Source organism: Agelaius tricolor, unplaced genomic scaffold (assembly GCF_023055355.1).
Source record: "Agelaius tricolor isolate 1412-34295 unplaced genomic scaffold, bAgeTri1.0.p SCAF_14, whole genome shotgun sequence".
Taxonomy (NCBI): Eukaryota; Metazoa; Chordata; class Aves; order Passeriformes; family Icteridae; genus Agelaius; species Agelaius tricolor.
Window position 1 is genome coordinate 17,096,054 of NW_027269274.1, and position 24,043 is coordinate 17,120,096.

A 24,043-nucleotide genomic window follows, 5' to 3' on the forward strand; every position below is an offset into this window, starting at 1 on the left:
GATTCAACTCAAATGTACGTACACTCATGCTATCCCAAAAACCCAGTGTGAGGGAGCAAGCAGGAATGAGCAGACAAGGAGAGAGAAGCATTGTCCTGCTGTGGGGAATTTGGGTTAAACGTGTTATAAAGTATCATCACCCCTCCTTTTGACTCTCTCGAGCTTCATCTCTGACATGGCCGAATTGGAGCGGGGGAGATAAGCTCGAGTTCATCAGAATTCCCCCGGCCTGGCAGTGCTGTGTAGCTGCAGAGACATCCCGTGGCCAGCTGAGGAACAGCCTGAGCCGTGTCCCTTGCTCAGGCCTCCAGGATCCCTCAGTTCTTAAATTACTGCCCTTGGCTGTCACTGTGTGAAGAAACTGGAAATTCGGTGCATTCGGAAACTGCAGTCACCACTTGGTTCTTGTACCAACATTTGGATAACTCATCGTTGTGAGGAAATCCTGTGACATTTTCCCCAGGAACCCCAGGGGCAGCTGTGATCTAAGCTGGAAAAAGGGCAAGTCATCTGAGAGAGTCTGGGCAGCTTTACTTTTCCGTCATCCTGTGGCTGTACTGGGCGCTCTGCAAATACTAAAAGACCATCTGCTTCTCTAAAGCATTTGTAATCTCATTTGGATTTAGTGGTATATCTTGCTTACCTCTAGAGATCAGGGCCTTGTTGTGCATGTAGGTGCTGTGAAAGCATTAGAAAATTGTCCTGAAAGGCTGAGAGTAATAAAGGAGAGAATCTGAGCAGAATCCATTCAGTTCCAGCACACAGAGTGACAGAATGACTGTCTTACTCTGCAGCTTTAATGTCAGTGCCTGAAGAGAAGTGAGCACTAAGGGAGGAAACAGTGTGACAGTAGCAGGTGAAGAGGAATTATTTAGATGTTAAAAATGCAGAGGCATGAGGAGGGGATTTCAGATTCTGGAAGTGTTTGTACTGCCTGTGTCAGTCACCAATACTGATAGGCAGGTGTGGGCTATAGCTCACAGTCTGCTCCATTGCCTTACTAATAAAATGAACAGGGAAGGAGTATTTTATGAAGTTGGGAGGCTGAAAATAGCTGTATTTCCTCCTTTCCCTGTCTGCTGTCAATCCTATTGGAGGGAGGAGCCTCTGGATGGGACTGCCTCTGAATTACTGTGTGTTTACCTGTAGGATTAAAGAGGTGGTGAGGAGCGTGCTGGAACAAGCAGGATGTAAACAGAGAACAGAAGAAGATATGGATATAAATAAGTACCATAAACTTCTCCAAGCGAACAAGGAGTGAGTGTAAATGGTCCTTTACTAACAGGAATCTCTTGCTTTTTCAGATCACTGCAAGGAAGCAAATTGCCAGTGCTGAGCTACCCCTCCCAGCCCATGTGGCTCTCCCCATGCTCCAGGAGTGCAACGGGTGCCCAACGCAATGTGTGTTTGTCAAACCATGGAAGTGGGCAAGTATGGCAAGAATGCCACTCGCTCTGGAGACCGGGGGGTCCTGCTGGAGCCTTTCATCCACCAGGTGGGCGGGCACAGCAGCATGATGCGCTACGACGACCACACTGTCTGCAAGCCCCTCATCACCCGGGAGCAGCGCTTCTACGAGTCCCTGCCCCCAGAAATGAAGGAGTTCACACCTGAGTACAAAGGTGAGGCCTCTTGCCATTCCAGAATGCAGTTACAGCCTTGAAGAACCTGCCCTTCCATTTTCCTGTGGCTGCCGTTGTCTTGCTGTCTTTTGGGGTCGTATTGCTTTTTTTAAACTCCCTTTTGCGGGCTGGCAATTTGATAGCAGCACTTGGAAAGGAGGAAGTCTTGGTGTTTTTTTGGGAGGCACACTGAGTTGAATGTGCTTCTCTTTCTAGGCAGAGAATATGCAGTGTGAGAGTTGTAGTCCAAAGTTTAAGGTTATGGATGTGGAACTGAAGCAGTTTTATTACCAAGTTATTGTCAATTACAGCCTTGACCTTGAGCTAATGAAGCCAGATCATAGAATGAGCATTTGCACATTCCAGTTCCGTAATTTATTGCTTCCTCATCCCATCTCTTTTATGGACCCATTGCAGCAAGCTGCTGAAGCAGGAAGTATGGCTTTCCCAGTGCTGAGGTGCAACCTTGTCCCCAGCTGCTTTGAAGGAGTGGAATTTTCCAGTGCCTGTGTCATTGTAGGAGGTTTGGCAGCTCAGCTGTGTCTTTGAGAAGCTCGATAGGCTTCCAGCCTTGTGTGTTTGTGTTCAGGGTGGTGATGTGGTCAGGTAGGCTTCTGGGGGGCTCAGTGCTCCTGTTCCCTCTGCTGCTTTGTCTCCACATGGCACTGGGAAGGTGGGGCTTTGCAGACAGCTGGGACCACCATCTGTTCAGGGTCTTGTCTTTGCATCTGGCTGCAGCCTGACTGTCTCAGAGCAGTGTCAGCTTCCCTCCCTTCCCAGTGTCTGCATACAGGTTGTCATGAGTGAGGGAGCAGTCTGCAACAGATGGGTCCTCTCTTAACCCTCCAGCCATTCTGGGGGCACACAGTGCTCTAGTGTCCCATCAGAAATCCCACTGAAGCCTGTGGAGTTCCTAGAGTCCATATGATGTGAGTTTTTCTTGGGGAGGTATGTTTAAAACTGATGAAGCTGATAGTCCAGATGGACTCTGGTCTTCTTGAGGTCAGGTACTTCCTGGTACCCTAATGGCATGGGATGTGCACAACCCTCCCAATGTGGGATTTCATCCTGTGCAGTTTCCTCTTAGTCCTGGAAATCTTTCCTGCTGATCTGGGGGAGAGGAGCACTGGGTATGATATTTTCTGTCTGAGCACTTGGATGTTACTGTAAGACTTCACAGAGGTATCTTGAGCACATCCAGGCAGCACTTGGAGTAGCATTTATGTAGTGACATTCTGGAGTCGTGTTTCAGTCACCTGAACCTTGTTAACATTGTCCTGTGCAGATAAGGAGAAGAGAAGAATGGGAACAGGATGGCCTGCATCAGCTGGGCAGGGCAAGGTTTCCTCATGTTTGTGAGAAATTTGATTCAGTGCATCTGTCATTTGAAATTCCTGGCAGCTAGTCAATACTAGTGACAAGATAATGAAACATTTTGTCATTGCACATCAGGAGATGGGCTGATGGCCTCATTTTCAGGGCTGGGGCAGTAGGCCCAGAAATGAAGATGTCAGCCCTAACTGGAAGTGTCAGCAGTCCTGTGCTGCGGCTGGCCAGATACATTTTGAGTCTGTGCTGGGGAAGATCTGTAACTTCCCTTGGACTGTGGTGCTTTCCAGGAGCCTTCAGAAGGTGAAACTGGGCAGGACACATGGTCCTGCTTGCCTGCACTTGGCAGTAGTAGTTATGCTTCCAGGGCCCCCTGTTTTTATTGCTAGGAAGGCTGGGCCCTTACTGTTCCCTTTTTTGTGAGACTGGCTGGCTTGTGATAAGAGTGGCAGTTGTCACCTCAGCTTTAGGGCTCTGTACTTCATTGCTCTGATGCTGGAAAGCTCCTTTAGCAGAGAAAGCACAGTCCTGCTTGGCCAGTGATGTCCCTGTCAACAGCAGGAACGCTTCTGCAGGACGTAGGTACTTATCCAAACAAACCAGATTTTATTTTACATGCTTTGCTCCCCTCAGCATCTTGGCAGACTGTACTTGACTCTCTCCAGTTTGACATTTGCTGCAAGACTGAAGGAAGGAAATAAATCACACCCTCAGCCTACCCAGCTGCACTTTTGTCCTTATTTCCTGCGGTGGCAGAGCTTCCCCCTCTTTCATTGCTCTGGGCTTGCTTTGCTCCTCCGTGAGCTACGTTTTCCTCTCTCCTGCAGAACATCTGGTTGATAATGGTTGTGCATTCCCTCCTCCTGGAGAACTGACATGTTGCTTCTCCCTGGCAGGTGTGGTGTCAGTGTGTTTTGAGGGAGACAGTGATGGCTACATTAACCTGGTGGCCTATCCCTACGTGGAGAACGAGGCTCTGGAGCAGGATGATCTGCCAGAGAGGGACCAGCCACGGCGCAAGCACTCGCGCCGGAGCCTTCACAGGTCAAGCAGTGGCACCGAGCACAAGGAGGAGAAGCCTGGCCTGGCCAGTGACAGCACTGAAAGGTAAAACTTGGAGGGCCCAGTGACAACATGAATATTGGGAGATCTCTCTTCCTCAGTCCTTTGGTTAAGGATGTTCTGCAATTCCTTAAGGTGGCCAGGCTGTTGTGCACTTGCTAGCCCAGCAGATTTTGGCACTGCAGACTGTGTCAGGAGTTTTGCTGGGTTCAGGACCAATTCATCCATATGAAATGCTTCTGATACAGGGTAAGTGTTGGCAGTGTATCAGATGTGGAACCAAAGCATACAGAGCAGATTTGAACGCTCTTCAGTCCACCTGCTTATTAACCCAGGGGTTTCTTCCCAGGGTACTTTGAATATGGGTCCTCTACCTCACCCCAGCCAGAGCTTCCAGAGGAGCAAGTGTTCCTGTTTGCTCTATTAGCAGAGATATTAAATAGACCAGATCCTGGAGCATGGATCCACAGCCCAGGGTATTGGTGAGGATTTGCTGTGAGAAGATTTGCATTGTGTGCAGCAGGAGAAGGAACAGGAGATGGCCGTGTGCCAGAGGAGGTTGTGACAGTTGTGTGTGAAGAACTGATGGATTCTAACAGGCAGGTTTGTTCTGTCTTTACACCAGCAGCATCCAGGAAACGAAGAGTCCCAGGGTGGACTTGCACATCCACTCAGATGTTCCGTTTCAGATGTTGGATGGGAACAGCGGCCTGAGCTCCGAGAAGATCAGCTATAACCCCTGGAGCCTGCGCTGCCACAAGCAGCAGCTGAGCCGCATGCGGTCCGAGTCCAAGGACCGGAAGCTCTACAGTATCCTTTGGGAAGCACAGCTGGGTGTGTCAGGCTGCTGCTGCCCTGCCCTTGGGCCCGTTTGTGCCTGAGGCAGCCAGGCCTGCATTTCCCTTGGCATTTCTGTGCTCAGCCACACAGTTGAGTTACATGTTCCTTTTAGCTGTTCCTTCCTGCTTCCCATACTGTGACACTGATGAATCATAAATGGTTTGGATTGGAAGGGGCCCTAAAGATCTCAGTCCATCTTCAGGCAGTCTGACTGACTTCTTCATATGGTTGAAGATGGGTTTGTTTTCTGTGCCTTCACAAATGGCTTCTCCTGCTTTTGCTGAACTTGCCAGCTTGCAGGGTTATTTTGTTTCACCTGGATTCTGTTTTCCTCACATAGAAACAAGCTTACTTTTAATAGCTGTATTCATAATTTTAACTGCCTGGGCTTCCTTCTCCAGTTCTCAAGTGTGGGCTTGGAGACTCCAGATTTTGTTTTTAAATAGCTTGCATCACTTGCAGAGAAGTCATTCTCTTTGGCTGCCCTCTCCATTTTAAGCACACTTCTTATTTTTAGGAAGTTCCTCTTCCTAAACCAAGCACAGTTCTGCTCTTGCACATTTAATCCAGCTGTGCTCTGGTTGCCATTTCAGATTTTACATGTTGATCTGTGCCCTGTGGGACTCCTTAGGGCAAATTTTGGGGTGTTTTTTCCCCCTTTTGGAACAAGTTGCTGTACAGAATGGCTGGGGTGTGTTCTCAGTGCTGTGCACCAGTGCAGGGGCTTGCCCATTGTGTGCTGGTGACAGAGGGCTCCTGTTACTGTTCTGTTTCCTGGCTTTGTCACCTCCCCAGTTCCCTCCTGTGTGTTGGGCAGTGCTGCTGTTCTGGACAGGCCAGCCATGCCATTACTTGACCCTTGAATTTTCAGTCCATGGGCTTTGTATTGTTTATCCATATGGTCAAATGGCTAATTTGATTAGACTTTAAGCTCTCTCTTAATGGATCAGCAATTCCTACTGGCATACCATGTCCTTCCTGATACCAGTGTTTTGCTTTTCAGTTTCCCCTCTGAATTTCCAGTAGAACTGCATGTGACCTTCCTGCTGTTGGCTGTTCCACTTTCTAGGCTGTTTCCTTCACCCAGCTGTGAAAGTCTGGGTTCACTGTTTGGGTTTTGTCCTTTTCTTCAGCTCACCAAGCTGCTTCTCTTGTCTGTTCTTTGGTTCCTATTTGTTTGTTGTCCATCCCTATCTCCTGCTGGCCCAGGTCCCTGTCTCTGGTGAGTGAGCTCTCCTTGACACATATCCCAGAGTTCCTGCTGCTGGAGAATGTGGTGCATCACTTCAAGCTTCCCTGTGTGCTTGATCTGAAGATGGGGACCAGACAGCACGGAGATGATGCCTCTGAGGAGAAGGCTGCTCGGCAGATGAAGAAGTGTGAACAGAGCACTTCTGCCACCTTGGGTGTGCGTGTGTGTGGGATGCAGGTAGGGATCCCCCAGGCTGCAGATGCTGTAACTTCCTTTTCACAGCTGCATTAAGCCTCCCAGTTAGTGTTTCCTGCTGAGCACTGAATTTGAACCTCCCTCTGCAGGTAGGTACAGCAGCATTCATGCTATTTTTGTCTTCATTTCTAAGCCTAAAACAAATGAACCTGCTCTCCCTGAGATGGCCTTTGTCCAGAGCTCCTTTGTTCACAGACAGTTAAGGGATTTTCTAATAAAATTATTTTTGTGGCTTAGTGTTCAGCCAGAGTCACAATGCCTAAGGATGAAATTGTCTGACATCTGCTTCTGTACTGCCCTGATTGTTAAAAAGTTGCTCTGCTGTGCCTGGGCCTGTGCACAAGGGTTTGCTGTTGTGCAATAATTGCTCCTTTCCCCACCTGCCAAAGGAACCAGATCTTGTAAACCCCAATCTCTGCCCACAGACTCTGAAGCAATGAGGGCTCCTGATTAATCACTTGCCATGTAATGGCAATAGGTGTCAGCAGCTCCTGCTGCCAGAGGATTGTCTGAGTTGCTGTAAGACTTGGCTTTTTAACTCTTGGGGGTCAGTTGTGTCATGCCTTTTTGGGGCACTGGGACTCGTGAGCCCCTTTTGGGTGTCCTGGAAGAGGACTAGTGCTCAGGCATCCTGAGTCTGCTCCTGGGCAGCACCCATGAGCTGCTCTGGGGTGCAGGGATTGGGCAGAGCTGTGTCCTGCTCCCACTCAATCATAATGGGGATAGGATGAGTTCCCTCTGCCCTGTCAGTGCAGGACAGCTCAGGGCTCTCTGCAGGGCCTTAGCCCGTTGCTCCCACGTGATGTGCATTTCCTTTGGTGTTCCAGGTCTATCAGCTGGACACGGGGCATTACTTATGCAGGAATAAATACTACGGGCGCGGCCTTTCTATCGAAGGCTTCCGCAACGCCCTCTACCAGTATCTGCACAACGGCATCGAGCTGCGCAAGGACCTCTTTGAGCCTGTCCTGGCCAAACTGCGCAGCCTGAAGGCGGTTCTGGAGAGACAGGCCTCCTACCGCTTCTACTCCAGCTCCCTCCTCATCATCTACGACGGCAAGGACAGCCGCGCGGGGACCCCGCTGGAGCGCCGGCCCGAGGCGCGCCTGAAGCGCGGGGAGGGCTCGGTCCCGGAGAGCCTCCAGGACGGCGGCAGCTCAGAGCCCGGCTCCTCGGCCCAGCCCAAGGTGGATGTGCGCATGATTGACTTTGCTCACAGCACCTTCAAGGGCTTCCGCGACGACCCCACTGTGCACGACGGACCCGACATGGGCTACGTGTTCGGGCTGGAGAGCCTCATCAACATCATGGAACAGATGCGGGAGGAAAACCAGTAGCTCTGGGCTGTGGCCTCTTATTCTTGTCCTGGTGGCAGGAGCGGACAAGACCACCCACTACCACAGGAAAAACACAGACAAATTTGGTTTTAAACAACTGTATCGCTCTGTTGTTTTTTAAATGTACTTGGATAGAAGAGCTGAGGTGAGGCAGGATGGAAGAACTCCTCGTGCTGACCGGATGGTTCTGACCGCACTTGCTCTGCCTTCTGGAGGAGGCTCTGTAGATGCCTGCTGGGTGTCAGGTGTCCCGGTTCTTCGCTCGTCATATGTGCGTTCTGGAGGGAGGACCTGGACATAGGGAAGAGAAAGCAGGAGAGCCCAGGGCTCTTGATGAGGCTGGAGCTCTGGTGTGAGGAGCCTTCTGTTTGCAGGAGCTTCCCCTTTGAATTTCTCCTGAGTTGTTGGAAAGGGCGCTTGCCTGACGGTTCGCAGCGTCTGTGAGGCCCCCAGTGAGCAGTCAGGTGCCGGTCCCTGTGTTTGGTGTCGCAGGCTCTGCCCTGGGTTTTGCCAATGGGGCTTTGCTTTTGATGCTGCCTTTTTCTGCTGTTTGGGCACTGTGAGTATCTACCCCAAACACGGAAATGAAATGACCAAATGCAGTCCCTGGCAGAGCTGTGGCCCGGAGGGAATGCCACATACGTAGAGCTGTGCTTGAGCCTGGGGTCTGCTCGCTCCCTGATGGCATGGCATGGAATGGCATGGCATGGGCAGGCACAGGGCTCTGCAGGAGTGACTCTGCCCTGGACCACTGACTTGAAAGCGCTCAGCTCGTGGGCTAGCAATAGTATCTGTAGCAGTTAACATGACCCCAGCTGTGCAGTGGGGCATTTTGGACCATTTCAACCCTTCCCCTCCTGTACAGTACAGAGTATGTCCCTCCAGCACAAAGCTGCCCTCTTCCCCCGGGGACCCTCTGCCCCCAGGCCCTGCTCTCCAACAGGTCTGGAGGTGGTGGAAGGGGAGGCTGAGGCTTAGGGCTGATCCCCATCCCCTCCCTGAGGGTCTCTAGAGGCCAGGTGAGGGGGTGACCTAGCTGAACAGTGAGAGCCACTGTCTTGACTGTTCAGTACCACTGCCTGACTGTTCAGCTTTGCTTCACGGAGTCAGTGTCTCCCAAAATAAATGTTGCCAGCCTCCTTTGATGAGGAATTAACATTTGATACTGTGGCCTGGTGGTACCGGACCGAACCCTGCTCCACCTCAGCTCCTGTTTCTGTGCTGGGGCCGTGGCTGCTCCCTTGCACTCTCACTGACTTGCTCCATGGCATTACCATGACCCTGTGTACCCACAAGGCCAGGGTTGGGGTTTTTTTTAATTACTTCAGGGATGCTTGTTTGGGGAATACTCGCATGTCGCATGTGTGCCGACTCCATGTGCGCAGAGGCCGCTCGGAAAGCACGGCTGCCACATCTCAGGCACAGGTCTGTGGCACTGGTGTGGAAGGGGGCAGGAGAGCTGCCCCATTTCTCTGCCTGTCTCTCAGCTCCTCAAAGCCTGCCCAAGCCTCTGCTCCCCTTCCATCCTCTGGAGAAGGACCTTTATCCATGGCACGCTGCCCTGCACTGGGTTACTTCATTGCTCCTGCGGGTCCCTACCTTGCCAGGACTCGCAGGATTTTCAGGGAGCAGGTTTGCAGGAGGCAGCGAGGCTGGGTGAGTGCAGGGGTGTAGGTACCCACAACAGCCGCATTATTCCCTGGCCCTGCCCTTGCGTGGCCCATCGCCGCCCACCTCTGCATGTCCTTGTCCCCGCGGGCTGTGCTCGGGTGAGCCGGGCCGCCCCGCCGGGAGAGCCCCTTGCTGTCCCCCGCGCTCATTCCTGCCTTTCCCCACCTCACTGGGCCGTGACGGACGGGCCACGCTGCCGGTGCTCAGTGGGAGCCGCCTCCCTCCCTTCGGACCACCGCGGTGGGACTCCACAGCTTGTACATAGCCTTGGCCCCGTTTGTTTTTACATGAATAACCACCCTGTTTGTGCTTCACAGAGAACCAAAAACCATTAAAGGATCTGTTTTTGTCCGCGGCGTGCCGTGCCTGCCTCTCCCGCCGTCTGAAGCGTGGGGTTTAGGGGGGTTTGGATGAACGTCCCCGCCCGCTGCGCCTGTGGCCGCTGCTGTCCTCTCATCGAGGGCGCCCCGGGCAGGGTGCGGTGGCTGCAGCAACGACCCGGCCATACGGCCATGGGCCCCGGGCGGGCCTTCAGAGCCGGCTGGGCGGGGGAGTGTGCGGGGCGGGCGGTGTGTCAGGGGCAGGGCGGTGTGCCGAGGGCGGGCGGTAGGACCCGGCGGAGGCAGGGCCCGTCGGGCGGGGCGCTGTGCCGGGGCCGGGCGGTAGGACCCGGCGGAGGCAGGGCCCGTCGGACGGGGCGGCGCTGCGCGGCGGTGACGCGCCCGGCGCGCCCGGCGCTGACGTGTCGGTGCGGGCGCTGGCGTGAGACGCGGGACGTGGGGGATGCGGGCGCTAATCCTGGTTGGCGGCTTCGGGACGCGGCTGCGGCCGCTGACCCTGAGCCGGCCGAAGCCGCTGGTGGAGTTCTGCAACAAGGCGGTGCTGCTCCACCAGCTCGAAGCTCTCCGGCAGGTGGGGGCGCGGGGCGCGGGGGGCGCGGGGGCCGCCCCGCCGCCGGCTGACCCGCGCTCCCGCAGGCGGGCGTCAGCCATGTGGTGCTGGCGGTGAGCTACATGTCGGACGCGCTGGAGGCCGCTATGCGGGAGCAGGAACAACGGGTAAGAGCCCTTCCGTGTCCTCCCTCCTCCCCCCGTTACCCGGCCTGTCCCGCCGCTCACCCTGTGCCCGCAGCTCGGCATCCGCATCTCCATGTCCCACGAGAAGGAGCCGCTGGGCACAGGTAGGATTCGGGCGGGAGCTTGGGGCTGGAGGGCGGGCGCAGGCGGGATGGAGGAGGTCCAGGGACAGCAGGGTGGGTGCTAGCGGGGGTACACCGGGATGGATACGGCACGGCTAGAGCCGCTGGGAGGGGGGCACCGTGGGCATGAGGGTGGGTATGGATGGGTAGGGCTGGGGGACACCGGCAGTGGGACACCATGGGCAGCAGCATGACTGTGGATGGGTAGGGCCGGCAAGAGCATGGGAATCGGGAGGGGTATGCCAGGATCGACATGGGCAGGACCAGGGACAGCGGGCCGGGTGAGGATGCAGAAGGATTGGGGACTCGGGAGGGATGCTGGGACGGGCAGAGGTGGGGCCAGCAGGACCTGGGCTCACCACGTCCCTGCGGCCTCACTCACGGCCGCGCAGCGGGGCCGCTGGCGCTGGCGCGGGACCTGCTGGCCGAGGACGGGGAGCCCTTCTTTGTCCTCAACAGCGACGTGATCTGCGAGTTCCCCTTCGCGGCGCTGGCCCGTTTCCACCGGCAGCACGGCGGCGAGGGCTCCCTGGTGGTGACCCGCGTGGAGGAGCCGGCCAAGTACGGTGTGGTGGTGTGCGAGGCCGACACCGGCCGCATCTGCCGCTTCGTGGAGAAGCCGCGCGTCTTTGTGTCCAACAAGATCAACGCTGGCCTCTACATATTTAACCCTGGCATCTTGCAACGCATCCAGGTACGAGCCAGGGTGCCAGGCTGGGCCGGGCTGAGGGGCTGTGCCCCCTGCTCAGCCCTGTGCCCTGTCTTCGCAGCTGCGCCCCACCTCCATCGAGAAGGAGATCTTCCCAGCCATGGCACAGGATGGGCAGCTCTACGCCATGGAGCTACAGGGTAAGGCCCTGTGCACAGGGCAGGCAGCATTGGGGGTCTTGCCTGCACTGCCACCCTCACGCTGGGAGCTGTCACCATGGCTTTGTCCCCACAGGCTTCTGGATGGACATTGGGCAGCCAAAGGATTTCCTTACGGGCATGTGCATGTACCTGCAAGCGCTGCGGGCTCAGCATCCCGAGAAGCTGCACTCAGGGCCCGGTGTCGTAGGGAATGTGCTGGTGGTAAGTGCCAGCCCCCAGCACACCAGCCCTGGGCACGTCATGAGCTCTCTGCATTGTTCCACCACTGCCCTCGCTGCCATCCTCAAGCTGTGCCCTCCTCTCCCCTGGCTGGCCAAGTGGCATGGGCTATGCCAAGAGCTGTCTGCCCTTCCGACCCTGGCATGGGCCCTCTTCCTTCCAGGATCCCAGTGCCAAGATTGGGGCAAACTGTGTCATCGGCCCCAACGTGACGATCGGGGCCGGCGTGGTGGTGGAGGACGGGGTGCGCATCAAGCGCTGCACTGTGCTGGAAGGGGCCCGCATCCGCTCCCATTCCTGGCTGGAGTCCTGCATCGTGGGCTGGAGCTGCTCCGTGGGGCAGTGGGTGAGGACACGGGTGCCCTGCAGGGGATCGGGACTCAGCTCTTGCCCTCCCACCTCCTTGGGCTGTGGTCCCTGCAGGCAGGAGCAGGAGCCCGAGCCCAGGGGTGTGACAGGGCCTCTCTGGGGCAGGTGCGCATGGAGAACGTGACTGTGCTGGGCGAGGATGTCATCGTCAACGACGAGCTCTACCTCAACGGGGCCAATGTGCTGCCACACAAATCCATCGCCGAGTCTGTGCCAGAGCCACGCATCATCATGTAGCAGCCCCCAGCAGGCCCTGTGCTCCCAGCTCTCCTTGGATTAAATATTTATATTTCCATTTACTGTTAAGCATCACCTGAGTGCAGCCCCAACACCGGGGGCCTTCCCTTTCCCATCTTTCAGGGCACCACATAAGGAAGAATAATTTAATGCTGCTTTTCATGAAGTCAGCTCCCAGCCAGGGGCAAGTTAACAGCCCAAATGCCCAGCCCAGCCCCCTGCCCTGGCCCCGGGGCTGCCGTGTGTTCCCAGTGCTGCCGCAGAGCCGAGGCCTTGGGCTCCCCTCCCTGAGAACGGCCCCTGGGGCAGAGAGGCTGCTGGGCACCTGCCTTTCCCACCCTGCAGCCCTCCTGCCTCACGCTGCTGCCCCATGCTGGGTCCTGACCCTCAGGGTGAGGGTGCCCCAGCCCTGAGCAGGGCAGGGTTTGGGGAGAAGGCAGTGTGAGGCAGGGGGGCTGCCCCGCTCCGCTGGGGGAGCCCGTGGTGTGGGGCTGGGCTCTACGAGCTGGCTGGCTTGGTGAAGTCGTCCACCCCTGTGATGGTGGCCTTACAGAAGAAGCAGTCCTTGTTGTTCATCAGGTGCTGGTTGATGCAGGCTCTGGGACAGAGGAGGAAAGAGCATCAGCCCCCACCCACACAGCACAGGGCAGGGCCAGGGGCTGGCAGTCATCCTGGTGGAGGTCAGACACGGGAGCTACTCACTTGCATGACTTGTGGGAGCAGGGCCTGAAGATGGCCGAGATGGGGTGTGCGTAGCAGATGGGGCACAGGTCTTCCTCGCTGGTGGGCTGTGGGGGTTACCAGGAGTTAGCAGTGCCATCCAAAGTCCCGTGTCCCAGGCCTGCTGTCAAGGACTGGGACAGGGCCGGGGCAGGGGGAGGGGGAGGACTCACCAGTGTGGTTGCAGCTGCCTGCTTGGACTCCTCACTCAGATGGTTCAGCATCTTTTCCACCTTTGTCAGCTCCTCAGTACTGATGTACTCTGTGTCTGGGGAGCAAATTGGGTGTGTGTGGGGTGAATGGGACCCTCAGGCTGTCCTGAGGCTGCTGAGTGATGCACAGGGGCTGCAGCTGCCCTTGGGGACCAGCAGGACAGGGAGCACCGGACACTGAGAAGGGCAGAACTACTGGCTGGCACTGGATACATCCCCATCCAAAGTGCTGCTCCTGGGGTGGTAGAGGAGGGCATAGACACCTGTCCCCACAGACTAAAAGGGCTGGGATGCTGCAGGGGACACAGACACCAGCAGCCCCATTCCTCCCTCCCCAGCTGTGGGTGGGAGGTGAGCAGAGCCCAGCTCCCAGTGCAGGGCCAACACTTACAGGTGTGCAGGGAGAAGTGGCGCTTGTCCGTGGCCGGGGCGGCTGCTGCCAGGGCCGAGGGCTCGGCGTGGCCCAGCAGGTACTGGATGGAGCGCAGCTGGAAGCAGGGGTCTGCCAGCAGCACCGCGGTGGCGCGCTCGGTCCTGCCAGGGAACACAGAGCTCAGACAACCCACCCTGAGCTCCCACACCAGCATCCCCAGCTGCTGTCCCCCCAGTCCAGGGGAACGTGCTCAAATGCAGCCAAAGAGCAGCAGCCATCATCCTCCTCCTCTGGCACCCCGACTCAGAGGCTCGGGGATTGATGTGGTGCTTCAGCACTTGCTGAGGCTGCAGCCCTCGGGCCAGTGCCTGAGCCTGGGGTTGCTGCAGGGCGGCTGAAGCATCCAGCGCTGCCCTTGGTCACAACACCTCAGGGGAGATGCTCTGCAGAGCCTCACACAGGGGCTGGGGACCTCCTGCACCAACAGGACAGCTCCGGGTGTGCTCAGGGAAAACGGGTCCCCCCAAAAGGCAGGAGGGAGGAGTCGTGGTCCTCCCTGATTTCAGCGGGCACAGCCAGGACGGATGAAGGTCGCCTTAATGAGTGTCTCCCTCGGGCACCAGTGCCTGGTAACAGTCCCTGGCAAGGAGCAGAGCTGGCTCTGTGGCCGGCCCAGGGGCAAGCAGAGCCGGCCCAGCGGCAGGAGGGGCAATGGAGCAGCCAGTCAGCACAGGCTGAGCCAGGGCACAGGGGGTTAACAGCCCCTTGACTCGCAGCAGCCGCAGCCGCCAAATTAGCTTTTTGCTGCCCTAATGGAAAACAATTCCCCAGCTCTCCTCTTCCCACTAAACCGCCTGAGCTCTGGATAATGACATTCCTGCGTGTCCTTCACCCTTCCCCGGCCACTCCTTCCCTGTCAGCAGCCCGCGGCACCCCCTCTGTCGTGGGGACCCCACCGGGCTGAGCCCCCCCTGCTCACCTCAGGGCCGGGGGTGCTGGGGAGTCCCCAGCTCGTGGGATGATGAGGATTAGGGAGCAAGAAAGATCACGGCTGGGAGAGAAGCAGCACTGGGGGTGACCGCCATCCCCACTCCCAGCGTGGGTGCAGGATGTGACACGAGGGGCTCCCAGAGGTGACGCGTTTATTCCAGCATTCTGCCAGAGGCTGGGCAGCGGCGGAGCAGCCGCTCCATGGATTACAGCCGGTCGCGGCTCCCCGGCGGCTGCACACCGGTACGGACAGTGGTCCTCAGCTCCCCTGGGGACGAGCGACCACGCAGGGTCGGTGCTGGCTGCGCATCGCTCTGCCCACCCGCAGGGAGGGCCACGGCCAGGGAAGGGGACAGGGACCGGGCCAGGGCCACCACTCCCCGCGCCGGGGCCAATGAGATCCCGCCCGGCCCCCTCGCCGCGCACCGCCCGCCCGTAAATAGGGGCAGGAGCGGGACCGCGCTCCCGGAGCTCCCGGAGATGCTGCCCGGGACGGAGCCGGACCAGGCTCCCCGGAGGTCGCAGCGTGCGGATGTGCCCCGGCGGCGCTGAGCCCTGAGAAACTTCGCGCTCCAGGGATGAGCAGCTCCAGGAGGCAGCGAGGCGCCCGCCCAGCCCGACACAGAGAGCGCCCGAGCGCCTCAGCCCCCCGATGCTGATCGGCGGCGCCCACCCGAGCCCCGGCAGCCCCCGGCCCCCGGCAGAGCAGGTACGAGGCAGCCTCGGGTGAGCCGCGCCAGAGCCGGGCAGGGCGATGCCGCCCTTTAGGTCTTTTCAAGCCCCACGGCTGGAATTGGGATCCTCTTTCGCGGGGGGCAAAAGGGCTCCTGTGGATGCTTGGTAGAGCCAAGCCAGCGCTGGGGGAGAGACGAGAGACGGCGGCAGATTTTTTCTCGCGTCTCATCGAGCCTGGCTGTGCCGCGGGGCTGTACAGAGGCTCCTGCCCGCCACAATGTCCTCGCCGGCGACCGCGGACTCGGTCTGGCCGCGGGTGGCAAAGCTGCTCCTGCTGCTGCTCCAGCTGTGCGCCCCCCGAGCCTCCCCGCAGCCCCGCCGCTGCCCCGACGCCTGCATCTGCACCTCCGACCTGCTGAGCTGCAGCCGGCAGATGCTGCGGCGGGTGCCTCAGGCACTGCCGCCCACCACCACCACGCTGGACCTCAGCCACAATGCCCTCATCCAGCTCCACGACCACTGGCTGGCTGCCCTCCCGCACCTCGAGGCCCTTCACATCAGCCACAACCAGATTCGGGACCTTTCTCCGCGGGCTTTCCACAACGCCTCCTTCCTGCGGCACCTGGACATGTCCTCCAACCACCTGCAAGCTGTGGAGAGGCACTACTTCGAGGCGCTGGTGAGCCTGGAGGAGCTGCTGCTCTACGACAACCACATCAAGCGGGTGGATGAAAACGCCTTTGCCAAGCTGAGTGACCTGCGGAAGGTCTACCTGAGCTGGAACAACCTGACCACCTTCCCCTTCCATGCTGTGCAGGGGCTGGGAATCCACAAGCTCCGCACGCTGGACCTCTCCTCCAACAGCCTGAGCAACATCCCCGTGGAGGTGCTGGCAGCTCTGCCCGAAAACGTTGGCAATGGCTTGTACCTGCACAACAACCCCATCAGGTGCAGCTGCCAGCTCTACCTGATGCTTCAGCGCTGGAATCAGAGAGGTTTCAGCTCTGTGAAAGATTTCTCTGAGGAACACACCTGCAAGGTGTCTGACAATGTGCCCCGGTCCCTGATCAAGTTCCTCAAGCACAGAGACATGTTTGAGAACTGCTCGGCGAGCACTGAAGACGCGCACCTCTCGCACCTGGAGGTGGTGGTGGGCCAGCCTGTCCTGCTCACCTGTAACACCAGTAACAGCAGCCTGCCCCACGCTGCCACCACCTCCATGTGGATCACCCCTCACCACGAGCCCATCAAACACCCAGGGAACAGCAATCGCTCCCTGGAGGTCTATCGCAATGGGAGCCTGAGGATCGCCGCAGCCAAGCCCTGGCTCTCGGGGGTCTACGTAGGCTTGGCCATGAACAGCCCCTACAACTTCAGCAGGATGTGCGAGTTCAACGTGACCGTCCTCTACCCCAAGGCAGCTGGGGAGACCTTCAGCACTGGCCTCACGACCCTGCTGGGCTGCATCGTGAGCTTGGTGCTGGTGATCATCTACTTGTACCTGACGCCGTGCCGCTGCCTGGGCTGCTGCAGGAAGCCGGCCCCGCCGAGCCCCCCGCAGGAGTGCAGTGCCCAGTCCTCCATCCTCAGCACCACTCCCCCTGCCACCGACGGGCCGCACCGCAAGGCCAGCGCCAACAAACACGTCGTCTTCCTCGAGCCCATCAGGGAGACACAGAACGGCAAGATCCGCCTGGCCCTCGGCGAGGACTTCCCCGACCCCAAGCACCCCAAGGTCCTGCAGCTCAAGTCGGACTCAGAGTCCATCAGCTCTGTCTTTTCTGATACCCCCATTGTGTCTTAGTGGGACAGAGCTGGAGCAGAGCCGAGGCCTCCCGAGAGCTGGTCTGCTCCATCGCTGCTAGATCAGGATTATTGGGCATCCCGAGTTCCTGGCTTGACCACGACCCATGGGAGCGACTGACATCACCCACAACTGCTTCAGCCACAGGCTCCTGGTGGGTTTTGGGCCACGGGCACATTGGTGCCCAGCAAGAGCACCTTGCATAATCTGCTGGCAATGGCCTTGTTAGCATGTGGGTAACGCTGATGAACCCAGCATGTGGAGAAATATCCCTTCATTTGGGCACCCTCCCTAATGTGACACCAGGCCTGGGGGGTCTCTCATGTCCCCAGGCATGAGATGCCCAACCTGACACCACTGCCACAGACCCCATAGGCCAAGGAATAGCTGTGACAAGTGGGACACTGTCCTGGCTCATGCCAGGGTCCTCAGGATTGGTGATGCCACCGTCCTCTCCCAGCACACGCCATCAGCATGTCATGGCTGGGAGCAGGGGAATGTGACCCTGTCACAAATGGGGGGTACACACCCCCACAGCCCTCCCCAAACGTGGCCATGCAGGAGGGAAGGAGCTCAGCGCCCGACCAGCCACGCAGCCAAGCAAACCTTCCAAGCTTTTGCTTCCTGAGAAGCTGTAAATCGTCCAGGCAGGACGAGGTGACGAGCCACAGCGCCCCAGCCCGCACTGCTCAGAGCTCGCCGTGCCACCAAGGACACCGAGGTCCCCGATGCGCCACGCGCTCCCCCGCTGCTTCTCCTTGAGGCGGACATGCTGCTCGAGCACAGCTATTTAGGCAGTAACCCAATCAGCCTATCGATAAATGTGAGTAATCCTCCCCTCTCCTGGGTCGTAATTCTCTAGTTCCATTGGAATAAAAATGCCTATTTTTTTAAGCTCACGCTGGGCTGAGTGTCTCCTTGCCCTTGAAGCAGTGTGCAGCTCACGGGCACAGCGGTGGGAGGCTGAGGGAGCCCTGAATTCCTGCAGGCCTGGCACACGGAGCCAGGCAATCTGCACTGGACTGGCAGCCTCTGTTCCCATCAAATGGCCTTCAGGTGGCCTTGGCAAGGGGGTTAAATGGGTGGTGTGCTGCTGGTGAGAGAGAAGCACCCAGTGGCTTGTCCTTGGGAGGGCAGGTCCCCTAAATGATGCCTGGGAGCTGGGGAAGGAGCAGCACTGACTGACACGAGGGCACATCCAGACCCCAAAAGGAACAAGCAGGCTTTAGATGCAGGGGAAAGAAACCACTAGGGATGGGCATTGCCTTTGGCAAAGCCCTGGTGTTTCCTGCAGATGGAGCCCCCCACTCATTTCCCCTGCGCTGCCTTCCCTGGCACCAACCCTTCCCTCTTCCTGAAACAGGGGGTGGTTCTGGCCCCCCCAAAATGCCTGTCTGATCCCACAGAGGGATAAGAGTATCCTACCCATCTGCCAGTCACCAGTGTCCCATGCACAGCTGGAGCAGGAGCATGTGGCCATCACATGCAGCACAGGGGAGGCCGGGGCTACCAGCTGTGGGCAGGAGCACAGCTCAGACACCATGGGGACCAGGACCCTTCAGACACCTGCAGCCCCCCCTGTGGCTGAGCTCTGGTCCCAGGAGCTGCTGGCAGCCCTGTGACTGGCAGCAGGGGAAGAACCCTGTGGCATTGGGACCACATTAGCACACATCCTTTCAACTTCTCTGGCTAGGAAACAAGCAGCTTTTTCCCCAGCAAAACCTCAACTTTGTGCCCAAATAAACTGCCAATACTGCCCCCCCATGCAGGGAGGGGTGAGTGCCTGGCAGAGCAGCTCTCCTGAGGCAGCCTGGCCTCCCAGGCCGCTCCTGCCGTGACTTTGTGCAGCTCCGTGCCCCGCGGCAGCCGGAGGTGACGGATGCACAGCGACAGCCCCCGCTGGCCGTGCCCTCGATGGCCCTGTCACCTCATGTTAGTACAGTGTCCTGACGGGCCAGGACGCCGTGCCAGCCACACGGGGGCTGCCGGGGCTGCCGAGGTGTGGCAGTGTCAGACACAGAGGTGAGCGGCACCTTGAGGGTGGAGCTGAGCTGCTGCCATCACCCCTGGCTTTGCAGCCAGGCAGGGATCCCATGGGAAGGAAGGTCTGAATTTAACCTGGGAATGTCTGGGAAAGAGAAGAGACCCAGCTGACTGCAGCCAGGGCCCAGCCAGAGCATGTGCCACATCTCAGCACATCTTCCTCCAGAAGGAAAGATGAAATGCTGCTCTGGGCCCCAGCACCCAGAGTGGGTGTTACCCACCCATTATCACCATTCTTGTCTGTCTCCCCAAAAATCTTCCCCACTGCCAACACCAGCTTCCCAGGCATTAGTGCTCCTGCAAACCTGCATCCTCGGTTGAGGATAATGACTGAAGATTGGGGAAAGCTCAGGGAACGTAAGAAAAGCTCCCAGGGGCCTTTCCAGGACACATCAGCCTGAAAAAGCTCAGGAGAGCTCTCCTAGGCTGGCTGCAATTCTCCTGTCCCTGCAGGAAAGCTGAGGCTTGCTCTCCAGGGCCTTGCTCTGAGATTTGTATCTGCACTGCCCTCAAGGGATCCCTCTGCCTCTACCCAGGAAAGTCCTGCTGCTGCTTTTCACACGTTCCTGATGCTTGGGAAGGATCCCACACCACCACACTGCTGATCCAATGAGCTCTGGGAGGTGGTTTGAACTGTTCATTAAGCAGCCTGAAAGGCAGAACATCTCAGCAAGGAAAAACAGCCAGGAGCAAAGCCTCTCTGACAGGCAGGAGCTGGGAAACCTAATGGATCTTCCCCAAGGAATACACTGTCCTCTCCTGGCAGCCATCTCCACCATTACACCCCTGGCTCCCTGCCAAACCTCCCTCCAGCTCCTTGACTCTGCAGGGCAAAGTAATGGGTCAGCAAAACCTCCCTGGCCCTGGCACACAGGGACCTGTGCCAGTGAGTGTGGGGACAAGGACTGGCTTTGGGATAAGGATGGCTTTGGGATAAGGATGGCTCTGGGATAAGGACTGGATCTGGGATAAGGACTGGATCTGGAATAAGGACTGGCTCTGGGATAAGGACTGGCTCTGGGATAAGGACTGGCTTTGGGGACCAGTGTCCAACACTGACTCCTGTCTCCTCTGGCACCTCACACCTCAGCCAGGACAATGGGGGAGCACTGACTGCCAGTCCCATCCTGTCCTCCTGTCACCAAGGAGGGACACAGCAGGGCCTGGATCCTTTCCTTATGGTGCTCACAGTTTTCCAGAGAGCTCAAATCAGCAAAGCCTGGTGCTGGCCAGCACAAGACCTGCTCCTGCCTCCCAGCATGTGCCTGACAGCCCCAAGGGGCTGGGAGAGCCCTGGCAGTCCCATCACACAGGATGCAGCACTTGGAGCTGGCAGCTTGTAAAAACACTGACCACACTCCTTTTTTAACCATGAGACCTAGGCCACAGCTAATAATTCTTCTGTGCTCTGGATACCAGGTACCAGGACTTCTTCAGACTGTATGGTCCATGAAATGTCTACTCCTGCCCCTCCTTCCACCACAACTTGCTCACCAACACTGTCGAGGGAGCATTAGAGTTTAGGGGATCCCAAATTAATTACAAAGTCTTATAGGAACTGCCATGTCCACAGGTCCAGCTAAGCCCCCAGGGTCTCAGCAGCACTTGAGCACACAGATGGGTGGCCAGGCTGATTAGGAATCTGCAGGCCGGGATCTTCTGAGCTTTCCAGTGGAGGTGATCCCAAAACAATTTAGGAACTGAGCAGTCTTTTTAGCCTTCCTCTCCCACCCAGTCTTGTGCCTCCTTACCTTTCTGCTCACCAAGTGTGTTGCTTCTGCCCCTGGAACCCCTTTGTCTCCTCCCAGCCCATCTCTCTGCACTCATCCATAGTTTGCAAAGGAGAGGAATGCAGAGACCCAGACAGAAATATCCCAACACCACACCAGCCCAGTGCTGCTTCTGGCAGCTTCCACTGGCTCAGCACGGTTGTTTCTGGTCCAGGATCCCTGTCCTGTGCTCTGATAGCCAGTACCACCATCATCCTGGTGAGCACAGGGCTTTTCCTCCTGTCTTCTCCATCCTTCATGCAGAAGTCCCTGGGAGATACAGCTTGAAGGCTCTTTAGGACTTGTCCCAACCCTCTCCTCACCCTGACAGCATCACCTCCCTGCCTCTGAGGGCATGGAGGGAGCATGGGGGAAGCCCAAGGAGCAGAGCAGTGGCCCTGCCCTGACACAACCCAGCTCATTTCCACTCTGGGAAGGCCACTCAGTTCCCACAGAGCCAGTCCTAGTTACAGCATGCCCTCTCACACAGGGGAGCACAGCCTCACCTCTGGGCTCAGCCCTTCCCCTGCCACTCGCTCTCACCAGGATCCTGACACCAGCTCTGGCCAGCACTGCTCCATTAGCTCACTCTGAAAGAGGCTTAATAGAAAATCTGCTCAATTATTTAGCAAGCAGACAAAGAGAGGGATGATATTGCCTGAAGACAGCCAGGGCCTGTGGTGTGGATCCAGCCCAGCTCCTGGCTCAGCCTGGCAGATTTCCTCTCCTCCCTGCTCAGTCATTAAGGCTGCAGAAGGGAGCAAAGGGGCAAAGGGACATCCCTGCCCTCGGCCCTGCCAGCCCCTGGCACTCCCAGTGCTGCCCAACAGCTCTCAGAGCTGAGGGCTGGGAGGAGGCACCAGGAGCAGCACCAGCCCATCCTGCCAGAGCCAGAGAGGAAAGGCACCTCTGCTCCCTCAAAAGCACAGCCTGCTCCATCCAGGGACCACGGGGATGATGGATCAGCGGTGTCCTCACAGCCCAGCCTGGGCAATGCTCCCTTTCCTTGTGCTTAATGGCTCTGCTTGATGCCAGGAGTCCACAGCAAAAGGACTCAATGCCTGGATGAGTGTCCTGTGCTGGAAAAGGAGCAGCTGAGGCATCTGATTGCAGCCTGAGAACACGACTGGATGAGCTGGCAGGGCCCTGGCTCTTACTTACTGAACTTGCCCACTGCAATGTTCTCATCCCATAAATGGGACTTTGCTCCTTCATCACCAGATGAGCCCATTCCCTATGTCCCAGATGTTTGCAGCACCTTCCAACCAAGTGCCTGGCAATGTCTGCTCACTGGGTTAGAGACAACCAGAAAACACACAGCCAAGGCAAGCAGGTGTCCCAAGGTCCTGTCCCTGTCCTCATTCTCTGGGGCACAGCCTCCTCACAGGGAACCAGTCAGGGTCACCCTGTCTCTGGTAATTCCCACAGGGACGTTCCCACATCCAAATGTGGGTTGGAAAATCTCTTTGTTAATGATTTCTCTCAATCTGGGAGTTACCAAATGGGACCTGGAAGAGATTTCTACCAGCTTGCAACACTGCCCAGGCAGAGTGCTTCTGGGGGAGGACAAAAGCCTGTCCTATTATCCTGTTTGCTGCACTGAGAGAGAGAAAGGAGAAAGGAAAGCTGCCTACAGAAGAGTTCATGTAAATGGGTCTGCTCTGGAGAGCCTGGTTACATACAGGACCCTTTAAGTCACTTCAGCCATGGCAATCATGTCCCATGAGAGTGTGAAGAGGAAGGTTTGAATTCTCCTGTTCCATTCCTCTTACTCATGCACCTGGATACAGATGCTTCCATTGCTGTGCTCTGGGCCAGCCATCATGGACAGGCACCATCTCCCTGGGTTTTGGGTGATTCCTACCCCAGCTGCACCTCTCAGGTTTCAGCAGCCTGTGGTGATGTTGCCTTGGACAGAGGATGAAACCAGGGCTGAGCTCTCAAGGAATACAAAGGCAGCAGAAAAGCCTCAGTATTTTGGTTTTCTCCATCCCATCTCTGTTTGCCATTTCCCAGTGTGGCTGCACAGAGCAGAACAGCTCTGTAAGTGGGGTGCAACACCCAGGCCTCAGTTCAGAGTGCTGCCAAGAGTGTGGGGGCTCAGTGCTCCCTTTCCCTGACACTGCCTGTGCCTCTGCCTGGCTCTGCCATCCCCTCTGCTCAGGCAGCACTAGAGGGTCTCCACACTGCCTGCCTTGGTTCTTTTGTCTTGATTGACCTCAGTGCCTCCCCTGCAACATTTGCTTGTCTTTTATAGATCACTGACGTATCAAACCTCAGGTTTAGTGCATGGCTTTGCAAAATCACACAGAAAAATTTTGATTTATGGATATTTTTCCCTGGGCTTTCTCCTGTTCCACCTTCTGCTTCTCTGCTCAGTCAGGTCCACCTTAAGGACATGATGCTATTCACACATCATTCCACTATTTTGCATTTATTTCTCCTTTCCAGTGCTCAGGGAAGTGACTACAAAGCCCTTGAACATCAGAGACTTGCCAGTTCCCCTGAGCACAGTGTCTCTGGTTTGTGATGGTGCAGCCTGAGGCATGAAGGATGCTGTTGGCACACAGGGGACACTGCCACTTGGTGATGACACTGCCTGCCTGGAATTCACAAACCCAAAGCACAACAGGCTTTTCAGGGAAAGAATAGAGTCTGGAAGCTTTCTGTCTCTTCAGGATTCCCTGCAGGCTAGGAAGGATGTGACTGATATCCCACTACCATCTTCCCAGGGCTCTATGGAGTTTGATAAACTGAGGGACAACCCTTCCCCTTCCCCTTCCCCATTTTGACCTGACAAGTGACCTGACCTGGGACACACGTTCAATGGAGAGACAGGCAGGGAAGGACTTCTCATCCTGGCATGCAGGGAAGGGTTTTATCACCTCCCCCTTCCCTTCAGGAAGAAGTGTCTAGTTGTGGCAGCAAATTCATGATGTTTGCCCTTTCCACAGAGCAAGGTTCTGAGGGCAAGCAAAGTCCACCTCTGTTCACAGCCCAGAAAGGCCACTGATCAATGCCCTCATGCCCAGGTTTTGACACTGTCACACTTGGGGCTGTAAGAGTGGTGCAGCAGCCACGGGAGGCAGGTTATAATTAGATATATTTGTGTACATCTTTGAGTCCTTGAGAGAAGAAGCTGAAAGACTGGCTGCAGGGCTGAGCTGCTCGGCCAGATGGGACTCTGCTCTCTGCAAAGCCAGACACTATTGTGTGCTCCAAACATGAAAACAAGCAGGGTGTGCAGCACAGACAG

At 57.0% G+C, this 24,043-nt stretch overlaps 4 protein-coding genes across 9 annotated transcripts in view; 3 read left to right on the plus strand and 1 right to left on the minus strand.

Annotated features, from left to right (window-relative positions):
• Positions 1-9,664, plus strand: part of IP6K1 (inositol hexakisphosphate kinase 1) — a 37,008-nt gene extending 27,344 nt beyond the window's left edge. For 3 of the 4 annotated variants that reach the window (XM_071439995.1, XM_071439994.1, XM_071439996.1), the window contains 5 exons: positions 1,305-1,622; positions 3,848-4,058; positions 4,639-4,823; positions 6,107-6,282; positions 7,128-9,664. In XM_071439995.1, coding sequence (XP_071296096.1) covers positions 1,400-1,622; positions 3,848-4,058; positions 4,639-4,823; positions 6,107-6,282; positions 7,128-7,637 — 1,305 coding nt within the window. In that variant the 5' untranslated portion in view covers positions 1,305-1,399 and the 3' untranslated portion in view covers positions 7,638-9,664. The remainder of the gene's footprint in view (positions 1-1,304; positions 1,623-3,847; positions 4,059-4,638; positions 4,824-6,106; positions 6,283-7,127) is intronic. The other variant, XM_071439997.1, reaches the window with a different exon arrangement.
• Positions 9,665-9,926: 262 nt separating this feature from the next.
• GMPPB (GDP-mannose pyrophosphorylase B) lies at positions 9,927-12,264 on the plus strand. The gene is made up of 8 exons (XM_071439999.1): positions 9,927-10,220; positions 10,286-10,366; positions 10,440-10,488; positions 10,899-11,200; positions 11,277-11,355; positions 11,450-11,577; positions 11,759-11,941; positions 12,070-12,264. Exons 1-8 carry the CDS (start codon positions 10,092-10,094, stop codon positions 12,199-12,201), a joined length of 1,083 nt encoding a protein of 360 aa, XP_071296100.1. The 5' UTR covers positions 9,927-10,091; the 3' UTR covers positions 12,202-12,264.
• Positions 12,265-12,333: 69 nt separating this feature from the next.
• RNF123 (ring finger protein 123) overlaps positions 12,334-24,043 on the minus strand; it is a 48,313-nt gene continuing 36,603 nt past the window's right edge. For all 3 annotated transcript variants that reach the window (XM_071439986.1, XM_071439987.1, XM_071439988.1), the window contains exons 36-39: positions 13,525-13,667; positions 13,095-13,189; positions 12,904-12,989; positions 12,334-12,799 (exon numbers count right to left, since the gene is read on the minus strand). In XM_071439986.1, coding sequence (XP_071296087.1) covers positions 12,700-12,799; positions 12,904-12,989; positions 13,095-13,189; positions 13,525-13,667 — 424 coding nt within the window. In that variant the 3' untranslated portion in view covers positions 12,334-12,699. The remainder of the gene's footprint in view (positions 12,800-12,903; positions 12,990-13,094; positions 13,190-13,524; positions 13,668-24,043) is intronic.
• On the plus strand, positions 13,665-17,874 carry AMIGO3 (adhesion molecule with Ig like domain 3). The gene has a single exon (XM_071439993.1). The coding sequence runs from the start codon at positions 15,449-15,451 to the stop codon at positions 16,973-16,975; it is 1,527 nt and encodes a 508-aa protein (XP_071296094.1). The 5' UTR covers positions 13,665-15,448; the 3' UTR covers positions 16,976-17,874.